Source organism: Populus trichocarpa, chromosome 14 (assembly GCF_000002775.5).
Source record: "Populus trichocarpa isolate Nisqually-1 chromosome 14, P.trichocarpa_v4.1, whole genome shotgun sequence".
NCBI classification, from domain to species: domain Eukaryota; kingdom Viridiplantae; phylum Streptophyta; class Magnoliopsida; order Malpighiales; family Salicaceae; genus Populus; species Populus trichocarpa.
Genome location: NC_037298.2, coordinates 8,844,544 through 8,864,455, shown reverse-complemented (window position 1 = coordinate 8,864,455; position 19,912 = coordinate 8,844,544). Strand labels below are relative to the sequence as shown.

The window sequence follows — 19,912 nt, the reverse complement described above, 5'->3', positions numbered from 1 at the left end:
CAACGTTTTGTGGAAGTCCCTCCTGCAGAATCTGCAGAAAACACAGCTACTACATCGCTGCCCTGCACACAGGTGGTTAGATATCGTATGTATACAACAGTGCAACACTTGCATGAAAATGTATGGTAAATTAGGGAAATCCTTGCTCACCGCCTAATTCGTCTCAACAAGTGCTCGATTTAACATTCTATATATGGTATTCTAGGATTCATAATTTCATATCTCTGTTTATTCTTTACAAAATCAATATGATCTTCACGAAGCACATTTATCTTTATCTGCTATCAGCGGTCTTGTAGTGTAGTAATTACATCTAAGCTTCTAGAGTTGGGCTTGTCTTACCATCAGCACTTGATTTTATCTTACAGCTCGTAAGTCATACCAACCTTAAGCATGCGCTTGTGAGGAATGTCAAACACCTTCTCACTTTGTCTCAAGTTTTTCTTCAAGAAATTGTAAGCGTAATTGATTAAAATCCTATCCCCCAAACTCGCTCCTTTGCTTGCAATCACTTCATTCTCACCAATCAAGTGAACAACACCAGCACGGCATGCTTTGTCGATGATCTCGATCTCTCTCTCTGCATCCTCTTGTTGCTTCTCTTTTTCAGCAGCTTGCTCCATCCTCATATCTTCAACTTGTCCATCATCTGGTTCTCCTTCTTTCTCGGTCACCTCCCCATTAGTGAGAAATGCTTGGGAGAACCAGTGCTCGTTTCTGATGAACTCCTTCAATTTTTCAACTAACATTCCCTCGAAAGGCTCTTGTTCATTGCGCACGTCCGTGTATCCATATCTGGCCACACAACGAAACACATTGAGCTCCTTTGGTTCCACTCTACGAAAAAGGAAACGTTCTTCAGCTGGAACCTTGCCAATTGGCAGAGTCTTGATGGATACGAAAACAAGGACTGAGTGTAGTGCAGGCACATTTTCCACATAGTGCTTGAAGATGGGTGGGATGCCGTGAACAAGTTCGGAGTAGAACATGGCAAGTCCAGGAAGCCTGCTAAAGTTCCCTGCAGAAACCTCCATCAGCTTGTCTGGAGAAATCTTGTGATCAAGCTCGTAATAGTACTTTCTTCGATACACATTGTTCCAGCTATACATTATAGCCATTAGAACCCCAGCAAATGCTAATGGTAGATATCCTCCTTGGTCAAATTTGTAGAGGACAGAGCTTAAATACAGAAGCTCCACAGTTCCAATTGTAAGCACAAAGACAATTACATGAAATATGTTGGTTTTCCATATCATTAGCATGATGAGTACCAGGAAGGATGATGTGAGAGTCATTACAAACACCACGGCAATTCCTGTAGTTAGCAAGTAATTTATCAGCCTCGAAGAATTTATTAAAAACAATTATGGGTGCATCATCTGAGATTTGAAAGAGGCTAAAATAATCTGTGAAGAGCTGCGGATTACCATATGCATTGCCAATCTTTGTAGTAGTCTTAAAGCCAAGCGTGACACAGACACATGCCACCATAAGAAGGTAATTGACTTCAGGGATGTAGACTTGCCCTTCATACTTAGCCGATGTGTGCACGATTTTCACCCGAGGGAAACATCCAAGTGCTAGTGATTGTTGAATTATGGAGAATGTCCCCGAAATCATGGCTTGACTTGCAATGATTGATGCCATTACGGCCACCACAAACATTGGCCAGTACAGTGGGTCTGTATATAATGCAGTTGCCTTGAATGGTTAAAAAACTATGGTTATAATGAAAAATTAACAGACAAGGAAATTCATCAACCTGGAATAGACTTGAAGAAGGTCGCTGAGACAAGATCGTTGTGCTTTCTAAGAAAGGCGGCTTGTCCAGCGTATGCCGATATGAGAGCAGGGTATGTCACAACGCACATGCTTATTTGAATGGACCGAACTGTGAAATGACCAACATCAGCAAATAGTGCTTCAGTTCCTGCATGCAAGTTTTTAGTTAGTGGCTGTCTAATGAGCAAAAATTTAAGAGCTAATTCATATATAATCAAGCAGTATTTGTTGTTTCAATTGAAAGGAATAGAACCTGTTATGGCAAGGACAACGCCACCAAGGGAAATCCATGCATCTTTTTTGTTCCTCCTGAAATAATCAACTATGTACATTGGATTCAAAGCTTTGACCACTGCTGGATCATACTTGAAGAGATTGTAGATGCCAATACCGCCAATCAATGAGAACCAGACACAAATCACAGGTGCAAAACTGTAGCCCACTTTATCTGTTCCAAATCTCTGAACCATGAATAGGCAGATCAAGATCGCTACCGATATCCAAACGATGCTATCTGCATGCGCAAGATTGAACAGTATGAGTAGCTTTTTCTTCTCTTTTTTTTTTTAGTTTATTTGAATTATTACTTAAATCTGAGTTAATGATGCAGATTCAGGGATTCCTCTGCTCTAAATTTACTGGCAAGCTAACTCCATTATTTAACAGTCCTCAATTTGTGGCTATGTACTTTATTACTAGAGAAATTCAACACACATATATATATCCAAAAATCCAAATGAAGTTTATATATATATATATATATATATATATATATATATATATATATATATATATATATATATATATATATATGCGTTTGTGTTAATTTAGAAATTCATTAGGCCTCTGATGATCAATCGAACTAGATCTTATTGACTAAGCATTTGGGTTGTAGCCATGAAAAATGATTGGAATTGACCAGCCAATTATCTATCAGGAAAACAAAAAATCACAGTAAAATCAGCAGCAGCAGCTTGCAGCCGCCGCCTTTGAAACCCAAACGTGAAGGATTGTACTACTTACTCTGTTGGATAAGTTTAATACGCTAGTGTATCGGTTTATGACTTTGTTATTTTATGTTATGACGAGATTATAATTGAAAAGGTTTATTTAACTAAAATCCCAATAAATAAATACTGAAATTATACAGTAAAAACTTATCTTTCATTAGCTGATTACTTAAAATCCATCAATAATTAAAGGATAACTTGGGCCAGCATGTCTTCTCACCTCAACAGTAGAACGAAAAGACTAATGAACAACCTAAATTAAAATATCTTTTGTAGCTAAACATAATAAACTATTAGAACAAATTCTGTCCAGGACCGGTGGGTTTTGAGTTTTCCAAGATTCAGATCTCAATCGCCACAAATTATAATATCCTAAAAGATGGGAAAGATTCCATTCAACGTGCTGGTTACTTTGGATGTCTAGATTCTATGGTGCAGTTCAGAGACATGAGTTTCAATGCTAGCTTGGGTCATTGTTTAAAATATATATACGCATGCTGATAATCTGTAGCTTGGGTCATTGTTTTCAATGCTAGCTTTTGTCTTCAGCTCTATTGTCAAAGTAAGCGGTATGATTAAAATATACACATGCTGATAATCTGTACCTTGGGTCATTGATGATGCAGCTTCCTTGATTCCACCCACAGCAGATAAAACTGTGATCAATAAGCAGGAGATTAGGAGTGTGTTTAAAAGTTTTAAAGTTTTTTTTAATATTATTAAGTTTTTTTTAATTTTAAATTAATTTTTTTATGTGTTTTCGTATTGTTTTGATATGATTATGAATTAGTAAATTAATGGTAAATAAAAAAAATCTCAAATTGAAAAATGATGGATTGAAACCTGAGATGCAAGGAGTGAGGACACCATCCCCAATAACCATGGAAGTACCGAGCATTGTTGCAAACAGGAGGAAGAGCTTAGCAAATTTGCTTTTTTCTAGCTTAGATTTGAGCTTTGATGCCCTACGTAAACGCTTGCTTGGCAACTCCAGCTGGAAATTGGAAACATCGCGGTCTTCAACTTGTTGACTAGGGAGCAGACCCACTTTGGCATATCGGCATATAAGCGAGTACAAGGCGAAAGTCCCTCCTGGAATATTCAAGTTAATTACCACGATGTGATCAGTGTTTTATTTTTATTTTTTTTTCATATAAACACGTAAGATTTAATCAAGCCTAAAATATAAATGAACATATAATTACTGCACGCATCTGTTGATGTATATTCAAGATTTGCAGCTCCATAGTTCCAAAAGATCATTCAAACTCAACTAGTGTCTGCTAACGTAGCTGCTCATGCTTTTCAAATATTGACTAAAACCTCTTGGCATAGGTTGCATGATTTGATTTTTTTTTTCCCTTTCTCCTGGTAATTAACGACATGGTATTCTATGACTGACGTATCCTGGGTAGATTCAATGCTATTTGGCCCACTTCTACTGGACAAAAAAAATCAAAAAGAAAGAAAGAAAGAACGAACACCACCACTGTGGTAATAATAGTGCTCATAAGTCGTTATTTTGGCCACATCTGTATATATTATATTGCTCATAGTTTTACTCCAAATGCCGCACGGCACCCTCCGATCAACATTTTCCCATTACTGACGTGTTTCGTGTGCTAAACGAAAAGTATCTAAACGGTATAAAAAGTTGGAAACACAAATCCCTAGCTTTGAAGGGGTATTTTACACTTCATACTCTTTAAAAGTATTTTTTAGCTTGAGAAATAAAAAATAAAAAATAAAAAAATTTAGGCTAATCCCAAATCTTATGAACATAGACTATATATAAAGTCAACAGAGAAGGATAAACAGTTGCATATCTCTTTAATAATAATAAAAAAAAAAAAAAACAGTGGCATATATACATATCTCTATCTATCAGATCAGCGAGCTTACCGTCGCCGTTATCATTGGCCTGTAAGACGATTAAGACGTACTTGATAAGAGGGATCAAGGTGAGAGTATAGAAAATCAAAGAAAGTACACCCAGGATGTCATCGTTGTGGTTGATCCCCTTGGTGAAGGTGCTGGCGTATACGTACAGAGGTGATGTACCAATATCTCCATACACTATTCCTATACTTTGGAATGCTAGTTGCAAGATCACAGACCAACTTGCACCCTTTAGGAAAACCAAAAAAAAATGAAGTTAGACGATGATCATTTTGTACAAAGAAGAAATGAAACAATCAGCATATATACTTGAAGATTTAGGGCAATGATGATGATATGGGATTAATGAATCAGTGAGTGTTTTTGTCTAGTTATAAATATCCTGTGTTTTTATTTTGTCAGATGGTAAGCAGAAATGGAGGCCGACCTTGGAGCCGTGGACTTGACGACCAGAAAACTTGCCGGATTCCATTTCCAAGGAGTCATTCCGGCGCAACTTTTGCCAAGAAAGTTTCTTCCCGTTGAGTTGTGGGGAAAACTCTTCTTCTCGGCTTTCTTCATTGGTAGCTTTTATTGCTTCATCAGACATTTTCTCTAATCTATATAGGCGCAATAGAATTTGATCAACAAATTCACAGCTAAAATATACAAGAGGAGGATTTGAAGCCTGGGGATGGAGTTCCTAGAAGTGAGGATCAAGAGTGGTATTTATATGAAGAGAAAAGAGAGCCACCATACGTGTGATCATAGCATGGCCCACACCACACGAGTGATGCATGAAGTAAGGGGGCATCGAACTTCATTACAATCTTCATCAACTCCCAACGTGATGTCCGAGGGAAACATGTTGAGATGGTAAATGGTCCCCCATTCGATCTCTTTAATGTAATTTCTTGTTTTATTTCTACGTTTCTTTTTTAATTATACAATCCATCCTTCTATTTTTATTTTCTTGTGGTCAAAATCTATGGCTCAAATTATATATTATTATTTTTACCACTAAATAATCTTCATATATATATCAGTTTTATATACTTAATTTTGGTCAAGATTTTTATTTTTCTTTCCAAATCATCTATATTTAAATTGATATAATTATGAAAAAAAAAATCCTCACTCCTTTACAATTCAACCGCATGTGCCTCCTTTACAAGTCCATTATTATATATACATAACTTTCTCTACAACATTAATGCGGCTTGGTTTATACGAATAAAAATCATTTGAGGTAGAATTAATTTTTCTTAGATTTAGTGATTTTTAATTTGATATGGTTTCCAAACATTTTACATTATAAGAACAAATTGAATTTTAGTGGTATATAGTTTTCGAAAATTTTGATGACATTCTTAAGAAAAACCACTGTACTCAGAGAAGACACTTGTAGCGTTTCTCATTATTAAAATAATTGTTTAGTGACATTTACACCAGTTTTTTCGGCATGAAGTTTTTTTTTTTTTTTTGGGGGGGGGGGGGGGGGGCGGCGCGGGGGTACAAATTCTTGGCTTGAAGTACGATGCAAATTCTTGGCTGTGATTAAAGCGCAACAAGCCTGTGATTAAAGTTCATGTGAAAGTGCAAACTTCAAATAGACTGATTTATTATCAGGTCAAAAGGAAGGATTAAATGAAACTCTATGTTTTTTTTTTAGTGAAAATTCAATTTTAAAAAAAAATTATCGCAGCAATTTAGGATTTTGAAGAAGGAATTCCAGTCAACTAACGGATCTAAACTTTAAAAGGTCTAAAAAATCTTTAAAAAAATTTAAAAACATTTCTATAGACTCGGGCTACCATGCCCAAGCCCAACTTCTACCAAGATACATGAGCTAGAGTATGATAGCCCGAGTCCATACTAGATGTACACCTAGGCTCGGGCATAAAAGCCAGAACCCACCATCTAAACACACGTCTAGCATGCTGGGCATGACATGCCCTATTGGTTGGGCATGCACCCCAGCACCCCCTGAGCTGGGGCTATTATGCCTAAACTTAACATGTTTGAATTCAGGCAATGCATCTAGATCTATCTTTCAGACTTAGACACCTTGTCTAAACCCAACATTTTTTTTTAGAATTTTTTTCATGACCTCACACGGGTCCCTTGATATTTTATATTGATCTAATACGTATGATTTTAAGTTGAATACTACTCAAAATATCACAATACTGAAATTACACTTTAGCCCTCATCTCCATAAAATAACAAAACTCATGAGCTATAAATACATCATAAACCCTTTAAATTTAAGGTTCACAATCTCTTTATTCTTAACACTTTAAGCATGCATATTTTCTAAAAGCTATTGATTTAAATATCGGAGAGTCCTCATTTCCATTAAATAAAACCTTTTGCAAGTATTAGCTACTAGCTAGTAACTTTGATTTACCAGGCATCTACCGCTAACAGCTACTAATCACCTAATTTTTCATATCAAATCATTAGACATGTTAACTAAAATAACTAAATTAAATTTTTAAAATTAAAAAATTAACTAATTGTTCAATATATCAATTTAATTTATTTATATACATCTAGTCATCATCAAGTTAACGTCTTATAAACTAAGACAGCCTTGGAATAATCAACGCGGGTTGTGGGCAAATGCTAGCATTATTTTCTGGCTTACAATTATCAAAACTTTTCTAGTTGCTTCCGTGTGTTTTAGCCTTCATCACGTGAAGCAATTGGACAACTTGGAGCAGCACCACAGGAAAGTCCCTCAAATGCCAAAGTTGACTTTGCGACAAACGAAGATTAATCAATAATAAGATGCCACTGAATGATTTTCTGTCGACTCTGTTTAAAAGTGTAGTATTCAATGAACTTTTACCAATTGAACTTGAATTTTTGAATTGATCTGATTTTTTTATAAGATAATAAGATATTAATAATTAAATTATTATGAGGATAATGTATAGGTGGCTCAGTGGTAAGAACTTTAGATTAAGAGATTTGTGTCTCAAGATCGAGTCTTATGGTTGCTAATATGATGATCATTGAAGGCTTACATAGTCGTTAACTTCAGGGTCCGTAAGATTAGTCGAGGTGTGCGCAAACTGACCCGGACACTCATATTAATAAAAAAAAAATTAAAATGGATTTTACTTATTATCATGTGTTTAGTTTAGATTTTTAACTAATGCATTTGCGTAATCTAAATTGTATTACTAAGATTTACTTTTCACTCATCAGTTAATGGAAGAAGGTGACAACTACTGGATGGTTAAACTTTTTACAGTGAAATGCTTCTTTTTGTAATTCTAGAAGGTTAACGTGTTTGACTTGAAAGCTCATGAGTACCAAGTCTAAGTGTTGATTCGAAGAGAATTCATGCATGTTTTGCATTGAAATTATTTCGGTTTTTAAAGTGTTTTTTATAATTTTTTTGTGGTTTTGAAATATTAATGTCAAAAATTAAAAAAAAAACTGAAAAAGTATGATTTTAATATATTTTTAATTAAAAATTAATTTAAAAAAAATACAGATTTATTAGTGTATCACTCGACAACCTTCAAAAATATTGACCAGTGACCACAGTCTACATATCTCCTTAATGTGCCTTGAATGTTTTACCCATTTTGCACTAGAGGTTAGATTAGACTTTTGAAGCAGATGGCCGCATGCTTTTATTTTCGTTCGTTCGTTCGTTGAGAGGTCATGTATAGGCAGGCTGTGTTCACTATTCAGAGCATCAGGGTGTTCACAGGAAGACTTCTAGCATTCTATTATTGCACTACAAGTCGTTCTTCCTTGTGTACTTATAGAGCACGTTTGGGAACGCGGCTGCGGCTGCGTTCCTAAAAAATTTAAAATTTTTTTTTTTACTAAAATTTTGTATGGTTTGGATCGTTTTGATGTGCTGATATCAAAAATGATTTTTAAAAAATGAAAAAACATCATTGACATGCATTTTGGCACGAAAAGTTATTTGAAAAGCACCCGCAACTACACTGCAAAACATGCTCATATGGCCGCCAGCTTTCGCATACGTAGCGTTACTAGTTTAAATTTTCTTATTAACCCCCTCTTAAATATTTAGTATATTAGAGATGAGTAAAAAATTTTAAAAATTGATTTAACTGATAAAATTAAAAAATTAAATAAAAATAAATTAACTAATTAGAAAATCTCAAAAAAATTCTGGTTGAGTTCGGTTTTAGTTTTAAAAATTTACAATCAATTGAACTGAACCAAACTGAACCGGTTCAACTAACACTTAAAAAACATATAAATACTAGGTTTTCTTCCAAACCCTAAGGTAGCTGCCCCCAACTCTTTTAAGGGGTGTTCGAGAGTATGATAGATATTGTTTTTCGCTTATAAATGCATTGAAATAATTTTTTTTATTTTTTATAATTCATTTTTGATCAAATGAATAGAGTAGTGTTTTAAAAAATCATTTTTTATTAAAACCCTAAATTCAACCTAAACAATTATTTGATTTCAACCAAACCAAATACAAATTAATAGAGTATTATGTTTATCTTACTTATAGGACTATAAGAAAAGATGAGGTGGTGGCTGCGAAAGTGGTGGAAATGACAAAGGAAACAATGAGTTTTCAACGCAAAAACATCTAAAGATACTTGGAAACTAAGATGAGTTAGATTTTTTGTTGTTTTAAGAGATTAATGGGGTTTTTTAACATAGAAATACTTACAACTATATTTTAAGTTGTCACACTTAAAAAATGCGACATGTAGTTTTCATGTTTTATAAGCTTGACATGTAGTGGATGTCTATTTTTGAAGCGCAAGAAGATTAAACTTATGTTATTTTATCGAATCTTTTCAAACGAAATCATTCCCCTAAATTTTTTAAGTTTATTGTGCTATTAAAAGCCATCTTACTGCGCCAACCATCAAGCAAGCCATCTCGCATAATTAATTAGTAAATGTGTTGGATTGTTTCACGTTTCTCTGTGTCCGCTGGTAAATGATTAATTAGTAGGTTGGATTGTTTCACGTTTCTCTGTGTCCGCTGGTAAATGATTAATTAGTAGCCATTCCTTTCTCTTCTCTTCCGCTCCTTTTTTTTATTTTTTATTTTTCTTTCGGGTGAGTTTTCCACTCCTTCCCTTTTTTTATAAACATTTCTTAATTTATTTACATCAATATCAGTTTGCTTCCTTGCCTTGTTAGATCAAGATTTTTTTTTTTTAATATCCTATAATTTTGAATCATATTGAATTTGCTCTTGATAATTATTATTGCACTTTGGATCAACATTTTTCTGCCTATCGATCAATCACTTTTGGCTTCATCTGATCTAATCTGTTGCTTTCTGATTGCTTTATTTTGTTTCTAATCATTCCCTCATCTATTCTGTATTTTATTTTTTGATATTTTCATTTGAGTTTTATCCTATGTTTGTTGTCGTATAAATTGCATGCTTGAAGACATGGATTCAATCCCGTGAGATAAAGGATAAGAAGGAAGATTTTTTCCCCCCAGTTTTCTTACAAAAATAAATCGAACCAAAACCGGTTAATTTAAACCGGTTTCCAGTTTGGTTTGATTTTTAATATAAAAAAACTGATCTAATCTGTTGATTTGATTAATTTTTTTAATAAAAAATCAAACTGAACTGAAAATATTCAACCCTGTAATATATCTTGTGTTCTCTTTTTTCTATTATTGATAGTGAAATTTTATGCCAGCGGTTGCTTTTTATACCACTATAGTGGAAACGATGCCTTAGACGTTAGTCTATTGTTGCTCTTTTTCTTCGCATAAATGGTCCCTCCAAGAATATTTAATAACTTTATCGTTGATTTCTGATTATTCAGTTTTATTTTGCTTGCTGTGAGTAATCTGATGATCTGTATAGTTTTACCTTGCATAATTCTTGTTGGATATTTAATATAAAATTATACTTTATTTTTGCCGAAATGTTTATTATTTTTTTAATTTTTTTTTTTAAAGAAGAGTGAATACAAGCTAGAGGAGGCGGCAGAGGAACTAAACACCAAATGGATCCTGGCACCATATAATATATAAAGTCGATCAAACCTAGTGGAATGTTGAGGCGAACAAAGAAGCCACCCATAAAAACTTCGAGAAATCAAGAAAAACTATGGAAATATAATTGAAAGGATATAAAACAAAATCAATTGGCTAACTGTTACTACTTATTTCTCCATGAGACTCTGAAAATGCAGCCCAGGTCACAAGAAGTAAAGGAATTGGAGGCATTCGGAGTTGTATTTGGACAACCTTATATATATCATGTCTTCTTCTGGCTTACTTCTGTTCATCATCTTAGGAGTCTCTTTATTTTTATGTTATGAAAATATTTACAAATTTTTTTTGATTTTTTTGATTTTTTATTTTAAATTAATATTTTTTTTGTGTTTTTAGATCGTTTTAAAGTGCTGATATCAAATATAAATTTTAAAAAATAAAAAAAATATTACTTTTATATATTTTCAAATAAAAAATATTTTGAAAAACAACTACTAATATAATATAAAACAATTCTTTATTCAAGATGCTAATCTAACGAGAATCCGAGTGGCATATTCTAATTGTAGAAACCCTAGTTGAAACCTGCTGTCTTCAGCATTGGAACGAATCGGGCATATGCATGATGGATGAACAGATATTCCTGGTGGAAACAAGAAACACATGCGTGTATTTTGTTTGACGTTCGAAACTTGCTGCTCATGTGTTACAAGGAAACATCCGTGGATTGCACAAGTAGAAAAATCAAAGCTGATTTTGGGTTCCGAGGCTGGCTGGCTAGCTAGGTCTTTGTCTTTCTTCTCTATACAATCGCCTTTAAGAGGTTTACTTCCATCCATGTAGGGATGAAAAACACACGTGGATTTATTACAACAAGCCGACACGACATTTTTGTTTGTCTCTAGCTTTCAGTTGAAGTAAACGACGAGTACTCCAAACAAATATTAATCCCGTCTATTTCATTTGGTTTTTGTAAATTATTTTTTAAAATTTTATGTGTTTTTTTTTTGTTATTGAAAAAATTAATCAACAAAAAATTCTTTCTAATTAAAAAAATTGATTCCTATTTTTTTATTGTTATTTATTTTATTTGAAATAATTTATAAAATTATTTTTTTTTAATTTCATCACCTTTCAACTTTTTTATCTGTTAAATTTAATTTTTATTATTTTGATTGCTATGTATTTTTTTAGATAATTTATGAAATTAGATTTTTTTTCAATTTCATTCACATTCAACTTTTTAATTTATAAAATTTGTTTCTCATTATTTTTAATAAAATTTAAAAAAATATTAATAAATTATTTTTCAGCTCATTTTCTATGACATAGCTAAATACTAAAAAGTATTTTTGAATTTATTTTTCATAATATTACCAAACATATAAAAAAAAAATCCCTTTTAAAAATTTATTTTCTAAAAAGATCATTTTCCAAAAGAAAACCTCATCTTCACCAAACAAATGAGCCTAATAGTAATTAGAATGTCGACTCTTATCACAAAGAAACTAGATGAACTGAATGGACAGCCCGCAAAGGCAAGGGCATTTTGATGAGATGTAAGAAAGATTTAGATGATCATCTAGCTGCAACCAGGTCAATAATGTCACCTGAAAGCATCCAAAACTGCCGGTGGCAGTTGCTCTCAGCATCTTGATTCCTTGACCAGATGAGTGACGACATGTACATTGGTGAAGAAAATGCTCAAATTTGCAAGTAATGACCACACCAAAACCATCAAGAGCAGTTTATGATTGGCGGCTTCATGGCATGTAAGAGATTCAGTGGAGGAAATAACAAGCAGCTAGCAATCAATTTGAAAAGCTTTTGAAATTTTTTTTCTTTAAATTAATTTATTTTTGATGTTTTTTTTCTTTAAATTAATTTATTTTTTATTTTAATTTTTGCTAATATTAAAAATTACGAGTAGCTGTGCACCTGAAAACATTAGATCAGGTCTCTTACTATTAGTAAATTGCCTTTCACCATAAGAAAAAAAAAATAAAAAAAAAAAAGCTTTTCCACTACGCATGGCAGAGACCAGCTCAGACTCCAATCACCATTTTCTTTTTTCAAATTACAAGGTAATTTGTTTGCCTAAAATTTCATTTAAAGCAACCTCGAGTACCAAAAGATGCAGCTTTTTGCAAGTTTATTGCTTTTAATTTGACTCGTTTTATTTTCAATGTTCCAGAATGCTGTGAAATGGAAAACACAACAAGTGACTTGCAGACTGTCACTTCATATGTAAAGAACAGTAGAAGAAATCTGTATTGGTAGATTACGCAGAAATGAGGTTTTATGAACCGGGTTGGAAAGAGATTATCATTTGATCTATTGTTTAAATCAACCATCAACTTTGACACAGTATACTACAGCCAAGCCTTGATCCCAGACTAGTTGGGATCGGCTACATGAGTCCTTTGCACCATTCCACAAGATCATAAACCAAATCCATCTCGGCATCAGATTATCATCAGTATCCTAGTCCTGATGGCATTTTCATTGCAATTGCATACCTTGAGCTCATAAAGCAACATTTGATGAGCATGACACATTCATAATGCATCCTACCAGGTAGGAAAATTTGGTGCCTGTACTCCCAAAGGGACTGCTTCTCACAAAATTGGCCATTCATAATCTTGCAATTGGGCCTCCTTGGTAGGGTAGCTGATCGTATGCAGCCACGTACAAAACTCGTGTTCCTGTCAAAATCCAGTTAAGCTTTTGCTTGGGATATTAGATTTCTTTGAACTTACCAAACATTGGATTTTCGATTAATTCCTTAGCAGAAGGCCGCCGAATCGGATCAGGACAAACCATGGCCTGATAAAATTACGAAACCGTCAGATAAATCAGCCATGCAATTGAAAGTTTTGTTTTTTAATTTTTTTTACAAGGAGAAAGCTTGTTGATATTTCATAACAATACAAGACTAGACTTGATACACAGTGAAAGAACAAGTTTCATCTACAACAAAAAAACTTTTCACCTAACCAATTAAGTATATAAATTGCTTCAAGCAGGTTTGGGTTATTACAGGGAACCTGCAACTTAAATGGACAACGAAATATGTTTGCCACCTTAAGAAATTCAGAAAGGCTACCAACATGTTATTTTGTTCTCCCTTCATATACAGTTCCTGCAAACTATACTACACAGGGACAATTCTAACCAATGAAATAAGATACAGCAGCAAGTAAATGTAAGTGAACCATTCTGAACTACGTACTTGAACAAAACTGTAAAAGAGAACATGGTCATTAAATACCATTTTTTTTCTTTTAAGATGCCGCCTTCAAGACAGTTTAGACCCATTTCCATAAAAGTCTGCAAGCACGATGACAATTTGGCCAGATTCGGTGAATACCCCACCCAACCTGCCTGAAAAAACCAAACTTTTACGGCAGCGGCAGGTTGATGCACCCCCAACCCCAAACTTGCACACTTAACTAATTTAATTGCAATATATATATATTTTTTTTTACAGATAAATTACCGATTTATTACGATAAATTCTTCACATAAATTCTAAAAAGATTCTTTTTAAGATTTCCATGATGAGCCAAATAAATCCTGATCTGCTCGTAAACAGGGCACATGACTGGGAGGAAAAAACCTTAACCATTTGCCATTCCTATGGACCGCAAGTAGAGCAGACAAGAAATTAACTTGTAATACCTTTAGTAAGTTCTGAAGTTGCAATGAATGACCAGGAAGGAGAGGCAGTTTGCCCTCCCTGAGGTTAAACAAATGGGATCCTGATTGTGGCAAAGTTGACCCCCTAATAAGCTCATAAATAGCTGCTCCCAAGGAAAAGATGTCAACTTTGTCAAGATAATTGTAATTCTCATTCAGGATTTCTTGAGGCATATAGCGTGCATCACCCTCTTCAACTGGTAGACTCTGGTCAAGAAGTGTTGCACATCCAAAATCACCGAGCTTATAAACTCCATTCTTGAAATAAATATTGTCAGGTTTCACATCTAGGTGAGCTATTCCTCTCTCATGAATAAACTTTAATGCCTTCGCAATCTGTAAGACTTCTGATGTTAGAAATAGCTTTTATTATTTCAATAAGAAATTTCTTGACATCATCATAAAAAAACCCTTTGTGGCAATGCATATGTGCCACCATTGAGAATTATCAAGTTCATATGAAGTTTTCAAGTATTATGTGGTCCATGGAAAATGTTCACCTGAAGTAAGACTTGCAGTGCTTCTCCCTCTGTTATGGATTCAGAAGATCTATTAATGGATAAGCTGCCATCACAGAGTTCCATCTGAATGTAGAGTTGCTCATTTTCAAACCAAGACGAGTAGTATCCAACAATGTTCTCATGATATCCTAAGGATGTAAGACAATGAAATCAACTAGAAAACAATTCTTCATGCCACAGCTAGCTGAATTACAAAAAGCTCAGAAATTAGTGCTCCACTAACCTAAAGCTGCTAGAGCTTGAACCTCCATTAATGCTTTCCTCCTGTAAAATGTAAACAGTACAGCCTAAATGTGTTGGTTGAACAAATGATTTTTGTATCTTAAAAGCATGAAGAAACTACCTTTCTGCATCTTGATGCAACTGCCTTGTGCTATGTTTCACAGCATACAAGCAACCATCGATTCTTTTCAGAACTTTGAAAACACAACTGAAGTTCCCAGTTCCAATTTGCTAGAAAGGGAGGCAAAGTACTAAACATAAGTACAAGAAATGAAATGTAGTGATCTGAATAAGTCTAGAGCTTTTGGAATCTGGATAGATACCTGGATTTCATGAAAATCTGTGTGATAGCGTGACAGGCCATCACCGCCGGCAAATGCTGCAAAAAATCCTGTTGATTGCAGCATTAAGTAACAAGAATTTCTCTGCAGAAAAGTTTTGCCTTCTAAAGTTTATGGAAAAATAATGAATAAGAAATTGTAATTGTAATCATCCCATAATCATGATGTTCACTGATAACAAACGAGAATGTACCTGCGCATTTTGATCTTTGATTGCCAAATGGATCTATACCCACTTCTGAAGCATCTGTTAAATACGGGTTCTTGATGCAAGGAGGGGGCATAACCCGACAGCGTAAAAAAACAGCAGATTGCGATACATAATTTTGAGGCTTTTTGGTTTCCAGAGTTGATGGTTTCTCAATTAACATTTCTTCTTCACTGATGTTATCTTTCCCGATATCCACGATTGGTTGCTGGTCAGACAATGTAGGACTGAGAGGATGAACTGGGAATACCACACGAGAGGAGAATACATGTAATTAGCATCTAATACCATGCTATGAGAATTCGGTAAAGCTTGAGATGATATGAACAGATTTAATGCAAGTATTCTCAATTTTGCAATGCGAAGCCAGTTGAAACTTCAATCAAGAATCGAGCATGATACAGATGAACTTAGCTTACCCTGTCGAAGCTTTTTTGATATGACAGTGTTTACTTTCTCCGGTGATTTGGGGCATGGAATGTTTTCCTGTGGCAAACCAATATTCAAACCATCGAAAAATTCATTTTTAATTCGCAAGCATGTGTCAATCTGTATATAATATAAGACTGGTTAAGGCATCACCTTGTTGCAATCAAAACTATAGAGCAAGTTCTGATTGTCTGGTGTGATATAATCTGGAGTGCTGCATTTACAACAAGGTATTAAAGAAAAAATTAATTCAAATGCTTGCAGATTGCATATACAGATTCAGTGACATCAAAAAGAGGATTGCGTCTCGATTAAAACTATTGATAATTCGATTAACCATTATCAAAAACACCAAACAATAACGAGAAAGACATTATTATTAAACTCATATTTCTAAAAAAGAGAAACAAAAATTACCAAAAGAAATCTTGACTGAGGATGAAATCTTTTTCATCAACATCCTCAGCAAGCAGCTGAGGATCGATGAGGTCGGAGTCCAGAACGTTCTGGAAGCGAGATGATGACGCTGCTGCTGCTGAGGTGGCAGAAGATGATTGGATTTGGTGGTGCTGAACCTGTTGCGAGTGGGTTATTAATGTGCCCTTCTTCATTTTGGCGGTGGTGCTGCTCGACCTCCTGTTTTTCTTCGTATAGCTTCTCTTTGTAAGGGTTTTCCTCTTCATCAACTCTCTCTCTCTCTCACTGCCTGGGAGCTTCTCTGGCTTCTCTCTCGTGTGCTTATTTTATGGGGAAAAAAAAAGATTTCTGTTTCTTTTTTAGAGAATCAAAATTGCGCGGGACGTCTTCTACTTTGACAGAGATCGGATGAGGGAGGGACTACTGTATGGTACATGGACTCTACTTTATTATTGACTTGACGGAAAAAGTGACTGATTTAACTGCTTGGATAATTGAAATGATTTGATCTAGACTTTTTGAATCAGATCTACAATGTCATGATTGGTTAGAGAATGACAGTAATTTACGTTGCGTCAGCGTACCGGGGAAGTTTTCAAATACTGTTTGTTTCTGTGTTTTTTTTTTTTGAATTTTTTTATTTTTTTTTAAAATTATTTTTTATATATTGTTAGATTGTATTTATATTAAGAATAATTAAAAAAAAATAATATATTTTTTAATAAAAAATATATTTTAAAAAACTATCACAATATTAAATAGTTTTTTACCCGCGGCAGAAAAAGCAAGCGCGCTTTTTCAGAATTCTGTAGTTTCTTTTTTGGACAAAACTCAACTATTTTGTTTCAAGATTGGTCGGGTTGGAGTCGTTTCTTTTTATGTACCCAACTCCGATTTAAAATACCCACGACTATCGAGTCACGACAGGTAAAAGACTCTCCATCAAATTGACATGGGATCCTTTTCGAAGGTTTTTTTTTTTTTTTTTTTTTTTCATAGAAGTAGCATAATTGAAAACCAATTTATTCATATAGATAACTCGGTTTAAAAAGTAACAGTGTCATTTGTAATTTCTTAAAAAATATATATATAATAGAGATAATTTTATTATAAAAAATAGTTTTGATAATATTTATTTATTTTTAAGATTTAATACAGCTTTTATAAAATTGAATAAAATTGTCTCAACCGTATTTTTAAAAGAAAAAAATTACCTCTAGCATCTTACAATTTATTAAAAGTATACTTGTTCATCATGTTTTAAAAATTACAATTCATTAAAAAAAATTAAATATTAAAATATAATTAAAGTATCCTCATATATATTATAACCCATATAAACACAAATGATATATTATTTCGATTAAAATAATCAAAATTAAATATACTTACTAAACTCACATTCATTCATGCAACACATATATATCAACACAAAACTCTTTTTCTAAAACATAATTATTTAAGCCAATATATTAATAAATATATAATATTATACCATTCAACTAATTTCTAAAATCAAGCTCAATTTCATTACATTTTAAAATTAAAAAAAACCCCTTACAAATTTAATTCTACTTCCTTTCTTACCATACCAAAATAACATAACACGCAAATTCATAATTGCTTATACAAATTCAATACTTTTACCTCACTTCTATAAGGAACTTCTATAAGGAGGGGTTTATCTGGTCAAACCTTAGGTTTGCTCTCCGCTCCCTAGAGATCATCAGTTCGAGTCTCACAAATCTCATGGCCACTAGAGACTTACATGGTCGTTAATTTCAGGGCCCGTGAGATTAGTCGAGGCACACGCAAGCTAATCCGAACACCCACATTAATAATAATAATAAAAATACTCATGTTCCCAAATAAAATTATAGATACATACATATACTCAACTAACCATTTATTCTAAAGTCTAATTTCCACACAATACACATCAAACTAACCTATAATTACATCAATTCCCATTCAATTCTTCCATTCCTCTTACTTTATTCATGGTCGTCCTTAAGCCTAGTAACTATTTTCTTAAGAAATTGAGTTACTATAATACTTTACCCATTGACTTGGACTTGGAATAGAATAAGGATTTTCTTGCAACTTTCTTCTCCTTTCCTCTTCAAATTAATTTTTTTATCTATTTCTAGAAATTTGATCTCTTGATTTCTTCCCAAACAAGTTTATGTATAGTTTTCCCTCGCTAATATTCACCCAAAGCACTCCCAAGTCAAATCTCAACCTTGGTTTTAAAGAAAATAAGAAAAAAATAAAGAAAAAAAGATGATCTTCTCTCCTTTTTCCTTCATTCCACCAGCCAACCCTAAATAAGAGGAGCGGGGGTATTTTTTTTCTTCAAAATTTACAAAAAAACAACTCCTACAAGCTTTAGTGTAATTTTTAAGTAGTTTCCCGTCCATTGTTATTATTTTACACTATTTAACAAAGCTCCCTCTGTAAAATTCATTTTCCTTTTTGGTGACTTCTTATATTATTCATGGTTTTATAGTTTTGTTAACGTGTAATGATGAGATTTGGAAATTGTATTTGCAATTTGAAAGTGTACGAATATACTAGTTTAATCCAATGTTTTTACTTTTTATTGATTTTTTTCATGGATGACTGCAATTAAAAGTACAAAAAGAATGTAATATTTTCACATCAATGCCAAGATTATTATATAGATTTGGATTTTGTAATGAGAAAATTGTTGTTCTTGGTAAAATAAAGCAATCAAGGGAAATAATTAGAGGAAGATCTGCGACCTCCATAAAACTATATCAAGTGGGGGAGAATGAAGTGTAGCGAGAAGGTGGGCTAGTGGAGGTGAAAGAAAATTGAGGATTTTGATGGCATGGGAAATTGGAGGAAATTCGATACCAATGTGTTGGCTGAGAGGTTTGAATTAAAGAGGATGGATGGATTCAGCCTGTTTGTTTTTGAATTTTAAAATTGTTTTTGAAAAAAATTAAGTTTTTTTTTTAAATTAATATTTTTTTGATATTTTTGAATTATTTTGATGTGTTAATATTAAAAATATTTTTTTAAAATATAAAAAAATATTTTAATATATTTTTAAAATAAAAAATAATTTAAAAAACAATAACAATCATATTTTTATTAAATATAATGCTGGCCTTCGTGGCCTTCGATTTAAGAGCAAATGAGAATGATAAATGAAAACAAAAACATACCAGATGCTTGTTCTTGCTTGTCTCTTCTTTAACTATTCTAATTCATGTATTACTCTGTTTTATATTATAAATTAAATACATATGAGTTTAATTAATTCGAGCAATTTTCTTGAATGAATAAATTATATTCTTTTTTTATTATTATAAATCCCAGAAAAAAAACATCCAATGTGCCTAGAAATTATTGGACGATTTTTTTATAATTATAAATTATGGATAACAAT

General features: G+C 33.2%; 2 protein-coding genes across 2 annotated transcripts; both read right to left on the bottom strand.

Moving 5' to 3' along the window:
• Positions 1-108: 108 nt before the first annotated feature.
• LOC7491314 (potassium transporter 5) lies at positions 109-5,280 on the bottom strand. Its single transcript, XM_002320319.4, has 8 exons — positions 5,119-5,280; positions 4,695-4,920; positions 3,636-3,884; positions 3,398-3,448; positions 2,036-2,296; positions 1,763-1,930; positions 1,428-1,682; positions 109-1,315 (listed from the first exon to the last, which is right to left on the bottom strand). The coding sequence occupies exons 1-8, from the start codon at positions 5,278-5,280 to the stop codon at positions 363-365; spliced, it is 2,325 nt and encodes a 774-aa protein (XP_002320355.1). The 3' UTR covers positions 109-362.
• A 7,658-nt stretch (positions 5,281-12,938) lies between these two features.
• On the bottom strand, positions 12,939-16,871 carry LOC7457953 (wee1-like protein kinase). The gene is made up of 10 exons (XM_024584858.2): positions 16,495-16,871; positions 16,231-16,291; positions 16,068-16,134; positions 15,634-15,888; positions 15,423-15,490; positions 15,221-15,330; positions 15,101-15,141; positions 14,857-15,005; positions 14,339-14,692; positions 12,939-13,483 (listed from the first exon to the last, which is right to left on the bottom strand). Exons 1-10 carry the CDS (start codon positions 16,758-16,760, stop codon positions 13,397-13,399), a joined length of 1,458 nt encoding a protein of 485 aa, XP_024440626.1. The 5' UTR covers positions 16,761-16,871; the 3' UTR covers positions 12,939-13,396.
• Between the last annotated feature and the right edge of the window lie 3,041 nt (positions 16,872-19,912).

Excerpts from the sequence above, each read along its gene's own strand:
- LOC7457953 (XM_024584858.2), bottom strand. The coding sequence starts at position 16,760 with ATGAAGAGGAAAACCCTTACAAAGAGAAGCTATACGAAGAAAAACAGG. Across the intron at positions 15,491-15,633 it reads TCAAAGATCAAAATGCGCAG|GATTTTTTGCAGCATTTGCC; the intron begins GTACATTCTCGT and ends TGCAATCAACAG. Across the intron at positions 15,006-15,100 it reads TCAAGCTCTAGCAGCTTTAG|GATATCATGAGAACATTGTT; the intron begins GTTAGTGGAGCA and ends TTACATCCTTAG.
- LOC7491314 (XM_002320319.4), bottom strand. The coding sequence starts at position 5,280 with ATGTCTGATGAAGCAATAAAAGCTACCAATGAAGAAAGCCGAGAAGAA. Across the intron at positions 4,921-5,118 it reads GTCAAGTCCACGGCTCCAAG|GGTGCAAGTTGGTCTGTGAT; the intron begins GTCGGCCTCCAT and ends GTTTTCCTAAAG. Across the intron at positions 2,297-3,397 it reads TGCATCATCAATGACCCAAG|ATAGCATCGTTTGGATATCG; the intron begins GTACAGATTATC and ends TTGCGCATGCAG.